The sequence below is a fragment of the Chelonia mydas genome, chromosome 5 (assembly GCF_015237465.2).
Source record: "Chelonia mydas isolate rCheMyd1 chromosome 5, rCheMyd1.pri.v2, whole genome shotgun sequence".
Lineage (NCBI taxonomy): Eukaryota > Metazoa > Chordata > Testudines > Cheloniidae > Chelonia > Chelonia mydas.
This window is the reverse complement of record NC_051245.2, coordinates 33,683,183-33,705,968: the sequence shown is the minus strand read 5'-3', so window position 1 is coordinate 33,705,968 and position 22,786 is coordinate 33,683,183. Positions and strand designations below refer to the sequence as shown.

Sequence of the window (22,786 nt, the reverse complement as noted above, 5' to 3'; positions counted from 1 at the left end):
TTTTCCTTGCAGTTTGTTAAAATGTTTGGCCTTTGAGAGCACTCTCCTAGAAAAGAACCTGCTAGAAAAGAACTAGAAAAGAAGGGGGCGAAGGAGGAAAACTCTATGAAAAGCCCTTGTGAAATTACCCATAAATTATTCTCATGAGCACCAAAGCATGCAGGGGCATGTGCTGCTCCCTGGCAGTATGGCTCTGTTGTAGTCATGCTGTCGGTGCCTTCCCTGGGTGCAGCTGTCCCAGGAACCTCTTCATGTGGGATACCCCTGCACAGAGGAGGGCTCAGGACAAGATAATGCACCCCTAGGTTGTGCTACCTTTTTCTGAGGAATCTCTATGAAGGGATGATGATTTCGCTCCCATGGCCTGTCTAGCTTTCACCCCTCTTGCAGAGCGTTCTATAGGATTCCAGGAAGTGGAGGACAATGTTATTATCCAACTAACTCCCTCACCCCTATTTCTGCTCAGGACACAGGAGGACTGTCCATGAATCTTATGGGAGGCAGGGAGTGGAAGCCATCTGGGCCTTTATTTCAGTTGGTATCACCGCTAATTATATTTGTTTTACAGAAATGTGAGAGCTACCAAAACATTTCCCATGTAAAAAAAGTGAAGTCAGGTTAGAAAATAAACAGTTCAGTAATATAAATGGGTGGTATTCGGTGTGCATGTGTGTATATATATATATATATATGAGTATAAAAGAATAGCACAGGCATGTGGGAACACTACCAGAAAAGCTAATGATTGGGAGAACACTGTGATCCACAAAGCCTGAGTTAGGTGCCTAGGCTCCTTATATAATTAATGGGAAGAGATCAAAGCTTAAAAATTAAATTAAAAAAAACTAGCACAAAAGCTAGTATGCTAGGCAGGGAGCTGCCTATGGATTCCGATGACAGTGATGTATGCTAAGCCCCACCCTTCTCTCGGAGATAGATGCCCAAGTCCAGGCTTCAGGGAGGCACCTATTTCTACTAAGCAATCCACAAACAGGAACCCCTGTCTAGGAGTCAGGCAGTTTAGAACCTAAGCCATCTCTTGAGGGAATGAGTTAGGCACCTGCCTTACTCCACACAATGGCTGGAGGAGGTGGAGCCACCACCCACCTTGTAACATTTAGCCCGTTGGGTAGAGCACTTGCCTGGGATGTGGGCAGCCAAGGTTCAATTCCCTCTTCTCTGCCAGAGACAGAGAAAGGATTTGAACAGGGGACTCCTCTTGGGAGAGCGCTCTTACTGTTATACCAATAAATTAAAAACCAGCAGGATCTTATTAAAGGGGAAAAGGCAAAATGCCACATTTATTGTGAATACAGAAAGAATCATAGTAAGTAGTTAGTTACAGCTATAACATCCCATTCAATCTCATATTTATTCACACACACACACACACACACAGGTTCTGCAAGGTTGTTATCATAGTTACCAGCCTTAGAGTTGCTCATGCCAAGCCACTGGCCAGGTGGCCTGGACATGAGGAGGGAGCAGGGCCTTGTCAGATGTACATCTGATGCTCCTGGAAGTTGCTTTGCAGAATCAGACCCCAAAGTTCTCACTTTTTAGAGTCTATTTTTATAGGAATTTCTTCCTATGCCAGTCTATGGGAATTGCTTCATCATGCTGTTGCTGAATCAATCAGCAGATAGCACATTCCTGACGGCTCCTAGATGTTATCTTGTTCTTTGGTTCTCCCATCCTTGAGGCTGTTGGGTGGATTCCAGTCTGCCCTCCGGGGGTCCTCTGGTTATTTCCACTTGACGCCTTCTTCAGCTGATGGACACTGGATTCTTAGGCTGGCACCTCCCTGATCATTCAGTTATTATCCACACCAAGCATCCATCCACATACATCCTCTATCTCTATTTTAATCACAATTGTTAATACAACAAAAGGGCGGGGAGTCTCTGGGTGCTGTTTCTGTTGTTAGAGTATTGCTTTGAGTCTCTCTCTGTGTGAATTGCTTTGAGAACAGACTCTGTCTTAGAACGTACTAACACAATTAGCAGCTTGCAAGTTTCACACACAGAGGGAGAGAAACAGTACCAAAAACCAAGAGACCTCTTAATTAGTAATACCCTGGAATTTAAACTATGGGGAATCAAACTCATTTGTGATTTTAATACAGAACTTCTTTAATATGATCCAACATTACCACTGGCCTATGGGATAGTTTGGTCCTAGGCTCCCTCAGTCTTTCCTGTTGAAGCTGTTTCACTGTGGATAAATAATGAGTGATTGGAGCAGAGGGACTGGATCCTGGAGTTTCCTGCCTCCCCATGTGAGTGCCCTAACCATTGGACTACAGAGTTATTCCGTCTATCTCCACTCCCCAACCCAATGACTGTTTAAGTATTTATCCCACAGGGGAACAGGGTAGAAGCCAGAAAAGGGAAATAACAGATTAAAGAATATTTAGATAAGTTGGATGTATTCAAGTTGGCCAGGCCTGATGAAATTTACCCTAGGATACTTAAAGACATAGCTGAAGGAATCTAGGCTATCTGATTATCTTTCAGGTAATGGAGGATGGGTGAGGTCCCAGAAGACTGGAGAAGGACAAACATAGTACCGGTCTTTAAAAAGGAGAACAAAGAGGAGCCACGGAACCCAACTTCAATACCTGGAAAGATACTGGACAAATTATGAATCAATTTATAAGCACCTAGAGGATAATAGGATAAATAGTAAGAGCCAACAGGGATTTGTCAAGAACAAATCATGCTAAACCAACCTCATTTTCTTCTTTGACAGGGTTACTGGCCTTGTGGATGTGGGGACCGGATACAGTTTGATTTTAGGAAAGCTTTTGACACAGTCCCACATGACATTTTCATAGGCAAATTAGGGAACTATTGTCTAGATGACATTGCTATAAAGTGGTGTAAAACTGAGTGAAAGACTGTGCTAAAAGAGTAGTTATCTGTGGCTCACTGTGAGACAGGGAGGACATAACTGGTGGATCCTACAGGAGTCCATTCTGAGTCCAGTACTATTAACTATTTTCATTAATGACTTTGATAATGGAGCGGATACTTATGTTTGTGGATGACACCAGGCTGAGGTGGGTTCCAAGCCCTTTCGAGGACAGGAATAGAATTCAAAGATAAGTTGGATAATGGATTTGAAATCAACAAGGTGAAATTCAATAAAGACAAGTGCAAAGTACTACACTTAGGAATTAAAAAATCAAATGCACAATTACAAAATGGGGAATAACTTGGCTGGGCAGTAGTACTGCTGAAAAGGATCTGGGCTTATAGTGGATCACAAATTGAATTTGAGTGAGTGCAGTTATGAAAAGGGCTAATCTCATTCTGGGGTGCATTAACAGGAGTGTTGTATTTAAGACAAGGGAGATACTTGTTCTGTTCTCTTCTGCACTGGTGGGGCCTCAGCTGGAACACTGTATCCAGTTTAGGATGGCACACTTTAAGAAAGATGTGAACAAATTAGAGTAAGTCCAGAAAAGAGCAACAAAAATGATAAAAGGTTTAGAAAACCTGATCTATGAGGAAGGACTGAAAGAACTGGGCATGTTTACTCTTGGGGAGACCTGATAAGTCTTCAAATATTTTAAGGGCTGTTATAAAGAGGATGATGATCAGTTGTTCTCCATGTCCACTAAAGGTGGGCCAAGAAGTTAATTGGCTTAATTTTTGCAGCAAGAGAGATTAGGTTAAATGTTAGGGGAAATGTTCCAACTATAGGAATAGTTAAGCAATGGAATAGGTTACAAAGGGAGATTGTAGAATCCCCATCGTTTAGATGAACACCTGGTAGGGTTGGTCTAGGTATACCACGTCCTGCCTCAGCACAAGGCACTGGATTACCTGCCTCTGGAGATTCCTTCCAGCCCTATTAGGGTGACCAGATAGCAAGTGTGAAAAATTGGGATGGGGTGGTGGGTAATAGGCCTCTATATACGAAGAAGTCCCAAATATTGGGACTGTCCCTATACAATTGGGACATCTGGTCAGCATAAGCCCTACAATTCTGTCAGGCTGTGGCAACCTCAGTGGTTCAGGAGCCAAATTAGCAATTAACGTTACCTAAGAGAGCCACAGTCGTGTGACTTTGTTTCATTTACCTATAGTACTATTGATATTTAAAAAGAGGGATAGGGGAGATATTTATATATTCTCACAGCAAATAAGTTAATAAATTAGGGCAAGCTGATAACTGAATTGGTTAATAACATAGCAAAAGCATTCTGGTTGGTTAATAATTAAATCACACACGAGCTGGAAAGAGCTGCAGGAGACACATTAAAGAGCCACTTGCGGCTTGTGAGCTGTAGTCTGAGTATTATTGTATATGATGAATAGCCACTGTAAAAATGGGTTAGACATTTAAGTAGCCAAGTAAACACAATATAAACCCATACATGGGAGCTCTTTGTGAGAGGCGAGGGAACAAGGGCTATCAACTTCTGCAAAATTAAATTAAATTAAAAACAGTCCCCCACTCACCTAAGTTTGTAGCTCTTCTGTCTGGGAAGATAATCTTACAGATATGAACCATGTCTAAACAGATGCCTTATTAACTTCCTAAGACTGCACACAGCTCTAGTGCCTTTGCAGCTGCTCATAGATTGTCCTTACTAGTGTTAAAAAGCATTGGACAGCAATGAAACTAACAAGAATTAAGTCAATTTCACTTCTACTGTGGCTTGGAAAAGCTGGTAGCAGCCACAGAGGCACCTACTGTAGCAATATAGTTGAAGAAGAACTCAAAAACTTTGGTAGTGTAAGGGGTAGACATCTTCTTCTCAGCAGCCAAGAATCTCTGGGGGACACTAAGGAACAATGTTCATCCTTTCCAACCCCCAAAGAATGGGTGTGGGGATTAAAGTTTATTAGGTCTGAGCTTGCCAGTAATTGATCTGAAAGTTGGCGTTTCTCAGCAAGGTACAGGGACAACACTGCCTGAAATTCAAGCATTCTCCACTTTCCCAAGAGCCCACCTACTTATTCACCCCAATTGTGGGCCCTCTTTCCCTTTGCAGTCTTTCATATTGGTCTTTGGCTGGTAGGTTAATCTTTCTGGCTAGGAAATATAGAATAAGACACTCAGAGGTCCTGAAATATAATTCTTCTATTATGGATTATTTTTACGTATATGGTGGCATACCTTTATTTGGCTGAATTCATAGAATCATAGAATCATAGAATATCAGGGTTGGAAGGGACCTCAGGAGGTCATCTAGTCCAACCCCCTGCTCAAAGCAGGACCAATCCCCAATTAAATCATCCCAGCCAGGGCTTTGTCAAGCCTGACCTTAAAAACTTCTAAGGAAGGAGATTCTACCACCTCCCTAGGTAACGCATTCCAATGTTTCACCACCCTCCTAGTGAAAAAGTTTTTCCTAATATCCAACCTAAACCTCCCCCACTGCAACTTGAGACCATTACTCCTTGTCCTGTCATCTTCTACCACTGAGAACAGTCTAGAACCATCCTCTTTGGAACCACCTCTCAGGTAGTTGAAAGCAGCTATCAAATCCCCCCTCATTCTTCTCTTCTGCAGACTAAACAATCCCAGTTCCCTCAGCCTCTCCTCATAGCTCATGTGTTCCAGACCCCGAATCATTTTTGTTGCCCTTCGCTGGACTGTCTCCAATTTTTCCACATCCTTCTTGTAGTGTGGGGCCCAAAACTGGACACAGTACTCCAGATGAGGCCTCACCAATGTCGAATAGAGGGGAACGATCACGTCCCTCGATCTGCTCGCTATGCCTCTACTTATACATCCCAAAATGCCATTGGCCTTCTTGGCAACAAGGGCACACTGTTGACTCATATCCAGCTTCTCGTCTACTGTCACCCCTAGGTCCTTTTCCACAGAACTGCTGCCTAGCCATTCGGTCCCTAGTCTGTAGCGGTGCATTGCATTTTTCCGTCCTAAGTGCAGGTCCCTGCACTTATCCTTGTTGAACCTCATCAGATTTCTTTTGGCCCAATCCTCCAATTTGTCTAGGTCCCTCTGTATCCTATCCCTGCCTGCCACCATATCTACCACTCCTCCTAGTTTAGTATCAATCGCAAATTTGCTGAGAGTGCAATCCACACCATCTTTCAGATCATTTATGAAGATATTGAACAAAACTGGCCCCAGGACCGACCCTTGGGGCACTCCACTTGATACCGGCTGCCATCTAGACATGGAGCCATTGATCACTACCCGTTGAGCCCGACAATCTAGCCAACTTTCTACCCACCTTATAGTGCATACATCCAGCCCATAACTTGCTGACAAGAATACTGTGGGAGACCGTGTCAAAAGCTTTGCTAAAGTCAAGAAACAATACGTCCACTGCTTTCCCTTCATCCACAGAACCAGTAATCATAGAAGGCGATTAGATTAGTCAGGCATGACCTTCCCTTGGTGAATCCATGCTGACTGTTCCTGATCACTTTCCTCTCGTGTAAGTGCTTCAGGATAGATTCCTTGAGGACCTGCTCCATGATTTTTCCGGGGACTGAGGTGAGGCTGACTGGCCTGTAGTTCCCAGGATCCTCCTTCTTCCCTTTTTTAAAGATGGGCACTACATTAGCCTTTTTCCAGTCGTCCGGGACTTCCCCCGATCGCCATGAGTTTTCAAAGATAACGGCCAATGGCTCTGCAATCACATCCGCCAACTACTTTAGCACTCTCGGATGCAACGCATCCGGCCCCATGGACTTGTGCACGTCCAGCTTTTCTAAATAGTCCCTAACCACTTCTTTCTCCACAGAGGGCTAGCCACCTTCTCCCCATGCTGTGTTGCCCAGCGCAGCAGTCTGGGAGCTGACCTTGTTCGTGAAGACAGAGGCAAAAAAAGCATTGAGTACATTAGCTTTTTCCACATCCTCTGTCACTAGGTTGCCTCCCTCATTCAGTAAGGGGCCCACACTTTCTTTGGCTTTCTTCTTGTTGCCAACATACCTGAAAAAACCCTTCTTGTTACTCTTAACATCTCTTGCTAGCTGCAGCTCCAGGCGCGATTTGGCCCTCCTGATTTCATTCCTACATGCCCGAGCAACATTTTCATACTCTTCCCTGGTCATTTGTCCAACCTTCCACTTCTTGTAAGCTTCTTTTTTATGTTTAAGATCCGCAAGGATTTCACTGTTAAGCCAAGCTGGTCGCCTGCCATATTTACTATTCTTTCAACACATCGGGATGGTTTGTCCCTGTAACCTCAACAGGGATTCTTTGAAATACAGCCAGCTCTCCTGGACTCCTTTCCCCCTCATGTTATTCCCCCAGGGGATCCTACCCATCAGTTCCCTGAGGGAGTCGAAGTCTGCTTTCCTGAAGTCCAGGGTCTGTATTCTGCTGCTTACCTTTCTTCCCTGTGTCAGGATCCTGAACTCAACCAACTCATGGTCACTGCCTCCCAGATTCCCATCCACTTTTGCTTCCCCTACTAATTCTTCCCGGTTTGTGAGCAGCAGGTCAAGAAAAGCTCTCCCCCTAGTTGGCTCCTCCAGCACTTGCACCAGGAAATTGTCCCCTACATTTTCCAAAAACCTCCTGGATTGTCTGTGCACCGCTGTAGTGCTCTCCCAGCAGATATCAGGATGATTAAAGTTGCCCATGAGAACCAGGGCGTGCGATCTAGTAGCTTCTACGAGTTGCCGGAAGAAAGCCTCATCCACCTCATCCCCCTGGTCCGGTGGCCTATAGCAGACTCCCACCACTACATCACTCTTGTTGCTCACACTTCTAAACTTAATCCAGAGACACTCAGGTTTGTCTGCAGTTTCATACTGGAGCTCTGAGCAGTCATACTGCTCCCTTACATACAGTGCTACTCCCCCACCTTTTCTGCCCTGCCTGTCCTTCCTGAACAGTTTATAACCATCCATGACAGTACTCCAGTCATGTGAGTTATCCCACCAAGTCTCTGTTATTCCAATCACGTCATAATTCCTTGCCTTCACCAGGACCTCCAGTTCTCCCTACTTGTTTCCAAGGCTTTGTGCATTTGTATATAGGCACCTGAGATAACCTGCTGATCGCCCCTCATTCTCAGTATGAGGTAGGAGCCCTCCCCTCCCAGACGTTCCTGCCTGTGCTTCCTCCCGGTATCCTGCTTGCCCACTTACCTCAGGGCTTTGGTCTCCTTCCCCCGGTGAACCTAGTTTAAAGCCCTCCTCACTAGGTTAGCCAGCCTGCTCGCAAAGATGCTCTTCCCTCTCTTCGTTAGGTGGAGCCCGTCTCTGCCCAGCACTCCTCCTTCATGGAACACCATCCCATGGTCAAAGAATCCAAAGACTTCTCTCCGAAACCACCTGCGTAGCCATTCGTTGACTTCCACGATTCGACAGTCCCTACCCCAGCCTTTTCCTTCCATGGGGAGGATGGACGAGAACACCATTTGCGCCTCAAACTCCTTTATCCTTCTTGTCTTTTTCTAACTTGGCTTTTGGGAGATGTGAATTAGATCAGATCTATAATGCATCGAGAACTGTGTTACATTTGGGATATTTTTAATGTGATTCCAAGCATCTGGAAAACAAGCTTTAAAGGCCTTGTGTATATTTTTATTTGTAGGTATATGCTGTGCCTCATCTTTTAAGCTTCTGGCACTAGGTCTACTGTAGATGTTCAACATTATTATACATTTGTCAGCTTGTACATGTATTTCCCTAAACTTGAAGGAAACAGTTATGTTTCAGATACCACTGTGATAATTTAGCATATGTTGACTTTATAATGGCAGTTATCTGATTAATGTATATGTAGATAACCACAATATTGAAGACATAGCAAAGACTTTCTTTAATTCCAGTATCTGTTTCTTAGTGTAAAACACTTTCATGTCTCACACTACTGCATCTGGATCAAAGGAACGTCAGGATTTTCCTCTATAAAAAAATATGATATTAAGTTTAACCATACAGTAGTTGGTGTCCTCAAATATCTAGGTATTCCCATCTTCTAATGGAAAATTAATTGCTTTGTTTTAGCAATCTGACACATGCATAATAGCAAAGTCTCAGTTTTGTAAGGATGTTGAAGTTCTACTCAGCACTTTAAAGCCAAGTCATGGCAATCTAGTTATAATTTCCAGACTGTAATTTTTACTAATCTACAAATAAGTTGCAATCCAAAAATCTTTCCTACTTCACAAACTTTAAAAAACTAGGTTATTTCTAATCTGATCCTCACAGGGGTTACTGATCAGTATAATACTATTACCCAACTCTTGTATAGCATTTCTCAATCATAATGTTACCCGCACACTCTAGGGCAGTGGTGGGCAACCTGCAGCCCACCAGGATAATCTGCTGGCAGGCTGTGAGACAGTTTTACACTTACCGTCTGCAGGCACAGCTGCCTGCAGATTCCAAGGCATAACCCAGTTAATTTAGGCCACCCCCACCTTACCCAGGTTCTAGGGCTCGGGGCAAAAGGCACCTACCCTTACCGAGTTCCTAGGGCTCAGGGCCACCCTTACCCAATTCCTAGGGCTCAGGGCTTAATCTTCTACGGATTTTCAGGGCCTTCTCCCGGTTAAAGAGCCTTACACAGTAATATCCTCAACCTCTATTAACAATCACCAAGCAGAATACACATGCTAAGCATACAATGCTGTGCTCACCAATCCTGATTACATGGGCGGACTTTCCTTGTTGGCCATGCAAAGTCAGTCTTGTTTGGGTTCTGGTTGCTGCATGTCACAGTCATGCATACGATTTAGCAGCTCTGATCTTGGGCTGTGTCTTGGAGGTGAGTTCTTCTTCTTCCAGGTCTTTCCTTCTTTTTTTCTTTTCCTTTCTTTCCCACCTGGTCGCCTTCTTGGACCTCCCAGTTTATATAGTAAAGGAAAGGAAAAAAGAAAAAGAAGGAAAGACCTGGGTGTGGTGTTCTGTCCCATCTAGTGGCACTGAGACCACTTAGAATGAGAGTGAGAGAGATAAAATGAGTCTGCTCTACAGCCTTAGCTAACAGCCAATTGGCGCTTAAATCATGGAGTAGAGGCTTATTTACTAAGCTCCAGAGGTCCCTGGTTCGATCCCGCCCGCCAGTGACTGGGGTCTGTTGGCCTTACACTTACCTATATCTTGACCAATCATTTTACTAAAGTATTACAAAATAATTCTTTGACCAGTCCTAATATATTGCAAAACAATTCCTTAACCAATCATACCCTGCCACCTTAGTTGATTTAAATCTTGCATAATTAGTTATGCAAGAGACGGAAACAATCAAAGAACCAGATAGAGACCATAGAGATAAACAATGGAGAAGTAGGGACCATAAAGTCAAAACAATAAAGTAGTATAGATTTCACAATCAGAACTGTTGGTAAGTGATTCCTTGCCAGACAGAATGCTATCAAAGAAAGTTTTCTTTAAACATCTTAATATCTGTTCTTTAATCTGGTGCTGGTGAGTATTATTAGAACAGGAGCGCCTTCTTAACAGACTGATATTTCATTGTTTTAATGTAATTTAGATGGAACGTGAGGCTGACTTTCTGCTTTTTAGTTCATGGCTGCTGCTGTCCTAATGTGACTGCAGAAAAAAGGCCTCAGACCTCACACTAGGTCTCAAAGCACTTTACAAAGGAGGTCAATATCGTGATCTCCATTTTAAGCAAGAGACAAATAAAAGGTTACCTTTAGAAAGTAATTACAAATAAATCCCAATTTTTCCAAACGCTGATTCAAAACTCAAGTTATCTGAAATGTATTCCCTCACTTCTAAAGTCTTACAACATCAACATTAGTTTGTTCAAAACTATATTAGAAGGGTTTTGGAGACCTTCATAAAATCTGGGGTTTACCTGTAGTAGAATGAGCAGTAAAGCTGAATTCCACAGTATCTCATGTTAAAAAGATTGCATCACGTTCTCCAAAAGAGCTCTGACCCATTTGTTGCTTTCCATATAAAAGTGGAAGCATATCTCAAATTAGTATTAATCAGCATTGTAAAACAACCTCATCAAGGTTTCCCCCCTATGTTCTCACAGTTTACTATGACCTCTTTTAATGTTTAAAAGGCAATCTCTTTAATTTCCAAATTTGTTTTTCCCTCCAGTGGGCATATATTAAGTGTATTCGGGTTACTTAAATTCTTGGTTTATGTGAGTGGTAATCTTAATATCTAGCACTGTTCAGTGTATACAAACCTTTACAAAAGCATCAGCAAAAAAAGTTAACAGCTGCACATGAATGTTGCATAAAAACTCAAGTTTATTTCCATAGATGACAGCTTCTAACAAATAGGTTTTCTATATTAATAATGGTACTGCGATAGCCTCTTATGCAAAACTGGAGAATTTTCTTTTAGAGGTTTTACTACAAGTTAGTCACTATCAACAGACTGACACTTGTATAATAGACTTAGGACTAATATTTATCTTTGCAAATTACCTCAAGCATTTTGTATATACTCTGGAGTTGCTAGGGTTAGATTTAGAGACACTCCCTTTGTTACAGTCTGAATGACTGTTTCAGAGAACAAACCTGCAGCCACAAGGTAAAGGAAAGAAATAAAACATTTGTAAATAAATCTGTAGGCCATAAAATTTTGGTATAAATTAATCTAACAGAATCACTGTGATTAAGTTTTGATGAATAGTTCTGGGAGTTTTCTAACAGAGCATTCAATCTGAAAACACATTTTTTTCTAAAGAAAAGCACTTCACCTGCAGATAATTATTTGATCATTTCCCAAGAACAGAGAGGCTGTTTGCTGCCCTCTTATATGGAATACACCTGTGGGTGGCCCAGGGTCCATCCCTGATAGGGATGGGGATATAAAAGAGGTCCTGGGAGTTTACTGTGAGAATGTGTTTATTAGCAGTGAACTGAGTTACTCTAGGTTATAGGAATACACTGTTATTGGGGTTTGTAGGAAAGGGGGCTTTATGGGCTGCCTTTCAACAACTACTTATAGGACATGTGCTTTATGGGCTGCCTTTCAGTGAGTGCTTATAGGACATGGAGTGAGAGTCTGGGATGCTTATGAATTTATAATTGAACTCTTACACTTTTTTTGATGTAGTGCTGTTAAGAGCATCTTGAGCTTGACAAATAGAAGTGGAACCATTTGTCTCCTATTTGTTCTCTCTTCCTCAGCTGGCACCACAAATGTTGGACAGTCATGAAATGAGTGAAAATGAACCAGTCTTTTAAAAGTTTTTATGTATCAAAACAAACAATCAACAACCTGAAGAACTAGTTGCATGAAAAAGGAAAACCATCTTTATGATTAGAAAATGAACACTTATTTCCCTTACTAAAATCCTAGATTAAGGAAGATTTACACTACTTTTTATTGAAGGGTCTTATATTCTGAAGATTGAGAGCACACAGCTGTGTAGCTTGTATCTATGTAGTTTGCTGTTAGAAACTTCTGATATTTCTCATACTTGATTAATTTTTTTATGAGCTACAAGATCAAAAATAAACATCTTAAAACCATCTAGTCATGCATGCATCTGGCCTATGTAAATGCATGTTCTTAGTACCTTTTCCTTCATTCTTCTGCCTCACTTCCTTTTGATGATTTTCCACCCACTAGTTATACCTTGTCTTAGTTAGAGTGTAAGCTCTTTGGGGTTGGAGCTGTCTTTTACTGTGTTTGCACAGTCCTGTCACAATACGGCCCTGATGGGGCTTTTATTCACTAAATACTGTTCTAGAAGTACTTTCAAAAGGTGGGCACCTACCTTTGTGCCATACAGACCCCACAACATCTTTATCTACCACCAGTCCACCTGTAAAAAGACATTATAGGACAAAAGCCAGTGCTAGCAGTGCCAAAATAAAAAGCACTTGACTGTTACACCGCTGAAAGAAAAAAAAGTTTGTTGGCATGCTGGATGAATTATTTCACTTCAATTTCTGGGTGGTTTCAAACTGTAGTCCCACACAGAGCATGTTGCAGTAATCTAATCCCAACATGGAGAAGGCAGGGATAAATTGCAGTGACCTCTGCATCCAAAAGCAGAGCTTGCACCCTTCTTATCAAGTGCAGATGGGGAGAAAACTGCTCCTGGGCATAGCTGCGAGCTCAGCATCCATGAGCAGCAGAGAATCTAAAACGAACTCCAAATTGCCAACATGAGTAATAAGTGGTAGGCACACACTCTCATTCAGTGGGCTAAGTAGTAATCTCCATTATTTATTGTGATTGATTCCCCAATCTGTTCCCATTAGATTTTTTTTTTTCCTGGAATGAGCCTTTGGTGGTAAGCCTCTGGTGAGTAGCCTTCCTCAAAGCCCCAGTTTTAGCCAGACACTGGATAAATCACTCAGCTAGTCTTCGGGGAACTTGGCCATCAGGACAGAAGAACGCTCTTATGCAATCACCCACTACTGTCCCCAGAAATCTCTCGGACACAGAGAAACAGAACTTTCTTTCTTGAGCATATATGCAAGATTGTAAGCTTTTTGGGACAGGGATTGTGTTTTTGTTCTGCATTTGTACAGCACCTAGCACAATGGGGTCCTGGGTGCTACCGTAATAACAATAATTAACATTGAGAGATAGCAACTTCAGAACTGAAGGGAAATATTCAGAACATAATTAGACTGTAACTCACTGCCACATGATATCATTGAGGCCAAGAATTTAGTAACATTCAAGAGGGGTTGGACATATAGAGAACAAGAATATCCAGAGTTACAATAATTAATACAAACACAGAATTTTGGATGGGATAATAATTCAGGGTTTAAGGCAGTCTCTAACTCTGAGGGATTAGGATCAAACCTTTATGAGGGCAGATTATTCCATAACTGACTGCTGTGGGGTTTTTGCACCCCCTTCTCATGGCTATATAGACCATGGGTCTGATCCAGAGGTTCTCAACCTTCACTGCACTGCGACCCTGTTCTGACAAAAAAAATTACTACAGGACCCCAGGATGGGGACCGAAGCCTGAGCCTGCCCAAGTCCCGCCGCACCGGGTGGGGATGGGGGGAGCCAAAGCCTAAGGGCTTCAGCCCTGGGTGGGGGGCCTCCAACCTGAGCTCTGCCATCCAGGGCTGAAGCCCTTGGTCTCAGGCTTCGGCACCGGTGGTGGGGTCGGGTTTCAGCCCCGGGCCCCAACAAGTCTAACTTCAGCCCTGGTGATGCCTTTTGATACAGTCTCTCACAGTATTCTTGCCAACAAGTTAAAGAAGTATGAGCTGGATAAATGGACTACAACAGAGGTCGGCAACCTTTCAGAAGTGGTGTGCCGAGTCTTCATTTATTCACTCTAATTTAAGGTTTCACATGCCAGTAATACATTTTAACATTTTTAGAAGGTCTCTTTCTACAAATCTATAATATATAACTAAACTATTGTTGTATGTAAAGTAAATAAGGTTTTTAAAATGTTTCAGGAGGTTCATTTAAAATTAAATTAAAATGCAGAGCCCCCCCGGACCAGTGGCCAGGACCCGGGCAGTGTGAGTACCACTGAAAATCAGCTCGTGTGCTGCCTTTGGCACGTGTGCCATAGGTTGCCTACCCCTGGGCTACAAGGTGGATAGAAAGCAGGCTAGATCATTGGGCTCAAATTGGGTAGTGATCAATGGCTCCATTTCTAGTTGGCAACTGGTACCAAGCGGCGTGCCCCAAGAATCGGTCCTGGGGCAGGTTTTGTTCAATATCTTCATTAATGATCTGAAGGATGGAGTGGATTGCACCCTCAGCAAGTTTGCAGATGACACTAAACTGGGAGGAGTGGTAGATACGCTGGAGGGTAGGGATAGGTTACAGAGGGACCTAGACAAATTAGAGGATTGGGACAAAAGAAATCTGATGAAGTTCAGCAAGGACAAGTGCAGAGTCCTGCACTTAGGATGGAAGAATCCCATGCACTGCTACAGACTAGGGACTGAGTGGCTAGGCAGCAGTTCTGCAGAAAAGGACCCAGGGGTTACAGTGGACGAGAAGCTGGATACGAGTCAACAGTGTGCCCTTGTTGCCAAGAAGGCTAATGGCATTTTGGGCTGTATAAGTAGGGGCATTGCCAGCGGATCGAGGGCAATGATCATTCCCCTCTATTTGGCATTGGTGAGGCCTCATCTGGAGTACTGTGTCCAGTTTTGGGCCCCACACTACAAGAAGGGTGTGGAAAAATTGGAAAGAGTGCAGCGGAGGGCAACAAAAATGATTAGGGGGCTGGAGCACATGATTTATGAGGAGAGGCTGAGGGAACTGGAATTATTTAGTCTGCAGAAGAGAAGAATGAGGGGGGGATTTGATAGCTGCTTTCAGCTACCTGAAAGGTGGTTCCAGAGAGGATGGATCTAGACTGTTCTCAGTGGTAGTAGATGACAGAACAAGGACTAATGGTCGCAAGTTGCAGTGGGGGAGGTTTAGGTTGGATATTAGGAAAAACTTTTTCACTAGGAGGGTGGTGAACACTGGAATGGGTTACCTAGGGAGGTGGTGGAATTTCCTCCTTTAGATGTTTTTAAGGTCAGGCTTGAGAAAGCCCTGGCTGGGATGATTTAGTTGGGGATTGGTCCTGCTTTGAGCAGGGGGTTGGACTAGATGACCTCCTGAGGTCCCTTCCAACCCTGATATTCTATGATTAAAACAGAGTCACGAACCGCTTTGGGGTCCTGACCCACAGTTTGAGAACCGCCGGCTAATCCAATATGGCAATTCTTATGTTTCTAACTTTCAAGAAGTGACTCCTTCCTATCCCTGCTAAGAACAGCAATTGTATCACCTCCTGAAGTAGCGATCATGAAATTTGGATACTATAGCAATTAAAAAAAATTAGAAACTGTTTGACAAATCCTCTGCTTTTTACATTTTGACCTTTAATAACTAGATAATTTACTAGATTGCATGACATTTCACAATATAATAACACAAAGGTTATATCTGGTTGTGTTCTCTAACTCGGTGGAATGTTACCGGGCTACATTAGTGCAATTAACCTAAGCAGCAGTTGTCCTGTGGCCTAATTCTGATATTTCTTTTTTAGTGCCAAAAATGAAAATCAATAGCTTAGTTAGCATATTTTTGTTTCCACATCAGAAGGATTCAGCGTTTCTGGAAGTACTTTCAGTGTTAGTTACATTGTTTTTGCTTGCACTGTGGGCAAACAGCCAAAACATTATTTTATCTTTAAAGAGAAGCACTGATGCCAATATCTGTTAAACACTTTGAAGACCAGAAATGTTTTGCAGCTGTTCTGCCATGTGGGAGCTGGGTCTTGCATTGTGTGGAGGAGTGGGGTGCATGTTTATTGCTTTAAGAGATGGAATGGTGTAGCTGAAGACTTTCATATAAAAAAAACTACCAATTTTAAACTTGGGGGGTGAGGGAATTTAGTAAAGTCTCATTCTCTTGTACCTTGAATGGCTGTGAGGGACTCTCCTGGATTACAAATCCAGGCATAGTAGGGAGAACAGGCTCCATGTGGCTGCTATTCAGAGATGAAAGTAAGCTGGTACGCCCTGGTACGGTGTACCGGTAAGAGCCGGTGCACCGTACCGGGACCGGCTTTCCCAGATGGCAATTTAAAGCCCTGGGATAGCGGTGGCGGAGCTCTGGCGGGGATTTAAAGGGCCCCGGAACTCCAGCCCCCGCTACCGCCCCGGCCTTTTCCATCCCCGCCGCTGCTACCCCAGGGCTCGGGCATCAGGGCTCAGGTGGGGATTTAAAGGGCCCCGGAGCTCCAGCCGCCACTACCCCCCCAGGGCTCCTCAGTGATTTAAATGGCCCGGGGCTCTGCTGCGGTAGCAGCAGCTGGAGCCCTGGACCCTTTAAATCGCCCCCAAGCCCCAGGGTTCCCAGCCGCCTCTGCAGCTGGTAGCTTGGGGGTGACTTAAAGGGCCCCGGGCTCCCAGCCGCCACTATCGCAGCTGGAGCCCTGGCCCTTTAAATCAAGATTTAAAGGCCCCGCCTCTTCCCATTAAGGCCATGCATCTTCCAGTTGAGGCCACGCCCCCTGCTCAGGACTCCGGTGTACTGGTAAGTCCTCTAACTTACTTTCACCCCTGCTGCTATTCCCCCTTGGGAGCAGTTGGGGACGCACAAAGTAGGGAATGGAAAGAGCCTTGGCTTCTCCCTCCCCAGGGCATTGGAACTGAGAAGACGTGAAGGGTGATGTAAGATGCACCCTGTAAAGGCTTGCATTAAGTTATTTCCCCCCAAGAGCAAAGGAGGAGCAAGGAAGGAGTTGTGACCGTGAGTTCACCATTCCTTCCCAGGGTTCCTTCTGCGGCAGTGAAGCTCGATGCCACCTCTTTTGCAGGGCTTACTCTAGCCCAGAGTGAACATTTTGGTAGAACAAATTGTGTTGCTAATTTTAGGTAAAGTCTTTGATCGCAATTTTGTTCTCAGATATGCATGCACAGCTCCTGGTAATTGCACAAGTGGATTTGGGTGCAGAATTAGTCTTCTTGTGTTTGGTAGTTACATGTTTTGGGTGTTGCTTTTTAAAATTAGGGAAGAAAAAAGTTATTTATTGTTCTGTATTTCAGGTAGAAAAGGACAAGGAAAAATCATTTGAAAAGCAGTCTTTGGTGGGACTGGAGATGCTTAAATAGCAGTGAACTAGGGCTTAAAGTGGACAACAATTTAAATGTGATCTTTGTTATATGGTGACAGTGAAAGCCAGTATGATTATGTTCTGCATACAAAGTCCCCCAAAAGAGCAAGAGATGCCAGGCTGCCCTAGAACTAAAGCAATCTGCTAATTACATGATATGCAGAAGATTTAAAATGAGAACTCATTCAGTTTTTTTGCAGCTATAGAAATATAGAGACAACTAGTGGCAGTAACTATAGAGTGAGTGAATTTTAATGTCACGTACTTACATATTCATTTACAAACTTCCCAAGACATATTTAAGAAAATAGAAAATTCTCATTGCTTAAGTGGATTGAGCTTTTACAGACTAAGTTATAGGTGGTGTCTGAGTTAATGGGAAAAAATACCCACCCCCTACTGTATCTAAATGATTGACTGAAAAAAGCCCTCTTCTATAAATCAGAGCTCTTTCTCCATATCTGCTCTTATTTGTTACAGAGACAATGTGGGTGAGGTAATATCTTTTATTGGACCAACTTCTGTTGGTGTGAGAGACAAATTTTTGAGTCACACAGAGCTCTTCTTCAGATCTCAAGAAAAGCTCTGTGTGTCTCAAAAGTTTGCCTCTCTCCAACAGAAGTTGGTCCAATAAAGACGTTACTTCACCCACCTTGTATCTCTAATATCCTGGGACTGACATGGCTACAACTACACTGGTTTGTTATAGTCATTTTCAAGAAAGGTGCTCTGACTTTGTCTCAGGACCTTTCCCCTCTTTCTTGGGGCTCAGTTTAGTATTATGGAATGTACTGCACAGTCCCAAAGAGAATATAAAAAACAAATTCCTTAAATGATGTGCTAAATTCACATGTTCTAACAGCAAGAGACATTCTGATGTTACTGGCTTGACTCTGTTCATATTTCTTGATGATATGATTGGCAGCTTGTTGTAACCAGAGCAAAAACAATTTCTCTTCAAAAGATATGGTCCCAGAGACATTCAGAAGGTCACCTCTAATGTGGTTTTAGCCAAAAACCATACTGAAGAAATTCCCCTAGGGGAACCTGACTGCTACACTATAATAACATGCTTCTTTCACTGGTGAAGAACCCAAACACAGACAATGCCAGGACACTGTAGGTGGTCCTGGCCCGAGTAGTGTTTTAGCCATGGAAAAATGCTTAGGTTGATAGATCCGTTTGCCGAGTTAGCTGCCCCATCCACAACTATGGAGTTGAAGGGTTGGCTCGTAAAAGGCAAAATTTATAATCCCAAGGATTCTTTTGTCAATTGTTCTGTCATTTCCACTGTATAACACTGAGATATTTTTCCCCCAGTGCTTCACTGTGAGGCATTTTTGATCCTCTACTACCGCTATCCTAGTTTTTCTCTGGTTCATCCGGGAAGATCTAGAGAAAGGCATAGCTCTGTGCACAATAAAGCTTACCCCAAGGGATGTGGTGGGTTCTTCAAGACTTGGAATCTTTAATCAAGATTGGATGTCTCTCTAAAATATAATGTTGTTGTTCTGCCACAGGGTATCAGGCTTGGTGCAGGAATCACTGGGTGAAATTCTATCACCTGTGTTATGCATCAGGTCAGACTAGATGATCATAGTTACATCTATCTACATAGTTACATCTACATCTGTCATAGTTACAACTATAAGTATAGTTATATACTTACAACTATACTTATAGTAATAGCTCTCTTCTGACCTTAAAATCTGTGAAAGGTTCAAATTTCAACTATAGATTTCCTAAGGGAGTTCATTGGTAGGACTCTAGTCAAATCACATACCATTGTTCCTATTCATTAGGGGTTGTAGGATCTAATGTAACAATAGAAATATAACTCCTCAGAATCTTAAAACGGGGATTGAAAGCCTCTGCGTTCTTCCAGTTGAACTTCTCACGGCCCATGATATTATACTGCTTTCTTAAAATGTAGTGTGGCCATAGTGGAAGTGGTGATCTTGAGATTAAGGCATGGGATGGGGACTCGAAAAAATCTAGGTTCATTTTCCATCTGTGGCATAGACTTCCCATGAGTCTGGGGCAAAACACTTAATTTCTCTGTGCCTCAGATTGCCATCTGTATGGGGTGGGGGTGGGGGTGATAGTACCTCTTCTCTCCATCTCTCTTGTCTTTGAAAAAGGGAGATGTTTACATTCCTCTGTTATCAGAGCAATAATATTTTATCTATAGAGAACAACAACAATAAAAAGGTCAGGAAAACGGCTTTTGATTTTTCAGGCACATGTTGAATGAGAGGTTCTAGTCTAAGGCATCTGAGGTCTATTGTCCATTTACTTGCCTCCTGTCTACAGTGTGTTTATGGGAAGAGGAACTCCTGTCCATTCAACTCCAAAACTTATTTGACTAGATCAGTTGTTTTCCAGCACTTTTATTCTGCAGATTATTTCATTAGAGAAAGATCCTTTAGTGCAGTAGTTCTCAACCAGGGAGCCGGGGCCCCCTAGGGGGCCTCAAGCAGGTTTCAGGGGGGCGTCCAAGCAGGGCCAGCATTAGACTCACTGGGGGCCACGGCAGAAAGCTGAAGCCCCACTGCATGGGGCTGAAGCCCAGGTTCCTGAGCCCTGCCACCTGAGGCTGAAGCTGGAGCCTGAGCAATGTAGCTTTTTGGGGGCCCCTGTGGCATGGGGCCCCAGGGCAATTGCCCTGCTTGCTACCCCCTAACACCGGCTCTGGCTTTGATATGCGGAAAACCAGTTATTGCGGCACAGGTGGGCCGTGGAGTTTTTATAGCATGTTGCGGGAGGCCTCCGAAAGAAAAAGGTGGAGAACCCCTGCTTTAGTGGACCACATAACTTCCTGACCTCCCTCCTTACTACTAGAATCTTCTCTCTTTTTTGGAGATTTTTGGACCACAGATTGAGAACCACAGCCCTACGTTTATGCCCTCTTCGGTGTCGTCTGCTTTTGCTGTAGAACTAAGCACGGTGATGATATTAAAGTCTTTCCACTGCTTCTCTAAACATGAGACGTAGGGCCATCAGTGTGTTTAACTGTTGGCCACAGGGTTCTCAGTAGCATTATTTCCTTGGTATAGTATGTATCTACCTAGCATCCTATTGTGCACTGCACCAGCTGTCTGGATTGGTGTATTCTAGCATGCGAATAAGGAAATTTAATTCTTACTATTAATTTAGGTATATAGTAGATACCCAGTGTGTGTGTGTGCGTGTTTGTGTATGGTAAGGATGAGGAGGCATTTTGCAAAAGTACATATATTTTAAGTCTCTCTTTTTTTCTTTTAGTATCATTTTATGGTGATAGCTACGTGGAATTGAACATTGCAGAATCATCCACTCGAACATCACTGCAGTTACGATTTCGAACCAGCAAGCCACATGGATTACTTTTTCTTGCAGCTGGAAAAGAGGATCATTGTTTGGTGGAATTGCACTCGGGATATTTAAAGGTGTGATTTTTAATTATAAAAAATAGAGAGCACAGGTACTGGTTTGCCTAGTGTTTGTCTTTGGAGTCATAGAGGGACCACCAAGTCATCTAGTCTGACCTATACCTCCCAGGCCACTGAACTCCACGCAGCCACCTCTGCACCTTGCCCAACAACCAGAATTAGACTAAAGCACTACAGCTCTCAGGAGACTAAACTGTTGTGTGCTGCAAGCAGAGAAGAGGAGGGACCAAGGTGTACCAACGCCTGAGGCCCCTGCAATGGCAGGGAATTGGTAAAGTAAGATATACAGTAAAACCTCAGAGTTACGAACACCAGAGTTACCAACCTACTGGTTAATCACACACCTCATTTGGTACCAGAAATACACTGTCAGGCAGCAGAGAGAAAAAACAAAACCAAAAACCAAATACTGTACAGTACAGTACTGTGTTAAATGTGAACTACTAAAAATATAAAGGGAAAGTTTAAAAAAAGATTTGACAAGGTAAGGAAATTGTTTCTGTGCTTGTTTTGTTTAAATTAAGATGATTAAAAGCAACATTTGTCTTCTGCGTTGTAAAGTTTCAAAGCTGTATTAAGTCAATGTTCAGCTGTAAACTTTTGAGAGAACCACCATAACGTTTTGTTCAGAGTTACGAACATTTCAGAGTTGCAAACAGCCTCCGTTCCTGAGGTGTTCGTAACTCTGAGGTTCTGCTGTACCCAGATAATCCTGGCAAGTGAACCACATCTCATGCTGCAGAGGAAGGCAAAACCCCCAAAAGGTCTGAACAGGGGGAAAATTCCTTCCCAACCCTGAATATGGCAATCATTTAGACCCTAACCATGTGAGCAAGAACCAGTAAGCCAAGTGTCTATGAGAGAGAATGCTTGGTGCCACCTCAGAGCCCTGACCCTGCCTATCTAGTGTCCTGTCTCCAGCTACGGCCATCTCTGATGCTTCAGAGGAAGGAGACAATCCCTTCCCCCCTCCCAGATTATACTGAGGTGAAAATTCCCTTCATGGCCCCCACAGGTGTCTAGATGAAGCATGAGATTGTAGGAATATAAGACATAAAGGGATCCCCGCCCCCCCAGGACTGTCAAATGCAGCCCCCACACCACTGCAGGTAACCATGGTATACAGTCCCACTCATACTTTTATCAAGAACTATCTTAAAACTGATTGAGTTGTTTGCCCCCACTGCTCCCAGAATCTCACCCCTCTGATGGTTAGCAACCTTCGTCTAAGTTCCAGCCTAAATTTATTCATGGCCAGTTATTACCCATTTGTTCTTGTGCCATGCCAACATTGTTCTTTAGCTTAAATATCTCTTCTCTGTCCCTGGTATTTATCTCCCTGATAAATGTATAGAGAGCAATTAAATCCTCTTTGAGCCTTCTTTTTGCTAGGCTAAACAAGCCAGGCTCTTTTAGTCTCCTGTTATAAGATAGGCTGTCATTCCTTTGATCATCCTAGTAGCCTTTCTCTGCACCTGTTCTAGTCTGAATTCATCTTTCTTCAATTTGGGTGAACACAATTGTACATAATTTTCAAAATGAGATCTTAGCAGTGCCTTTTCCTATCTCTACTGGAAATACCTCACCTAACACGTGCTAGGACTGCATTTGTCTTTTCCACAGACACATCACATTAGTAGCTCATAATTAGTAGCTTCATCCTCTGATCGACATATACACTTGTGTGTCTCTCCTCCTCTTTCACGTCCAACTGTTGAGCTCCCAACTTATAGCAGGAATTCATGCATGACCTTGCACTTTATGTTTACCTTGGGGTCTTGTAAATTTTGGTCATAGCAGAACTGGAAATAGTTGCTTTCTGGTTTTGCATCTGACCCAGACTAAAATGGTAT

General features: G+C 43.1%; 1 protein-coding gene and 1 long non-coding RNA gene across 3 annotated transcripts in view; one reads left to right on the top strand and one right to left on the bottom strand.

Moving 5' to 3' along the window:
- The window catches only part of LOC102936860 (chondroitin sulfate proteoglycan 4), an 86,530-nt gene that overhangs the window by 8,961 nt on the left and 54,783 nt on the right, over nt 1-22,786 (top strand). For both annotated transcript variants that reach the window (XM_043547245.1, XM_037902796.2), the window contains exon 2: nt 20,767-20,930. In XM_043547245.1, coding sequence (XP_043403180.1) covers nt 20,767-20,930 — 164 coding nt within the window. The remainder of the gene's footprint in view (nt 1-20,766; nt 20,931-22,786) is intronic.
- LOC122465939 lies at nt 10,816-11,657 on the bottom strand. The gene is made up of 3 exons (XR_006291092.1): nt 11,641-11,657; nt 11,366-11,458; nt 10,816-10,870 (listed from the first exon to the last, which is right to left on the bottom strand). It is a non-coding gene; the product is annotated as an uncharacterized LOC122465939 (long non-coding RNA).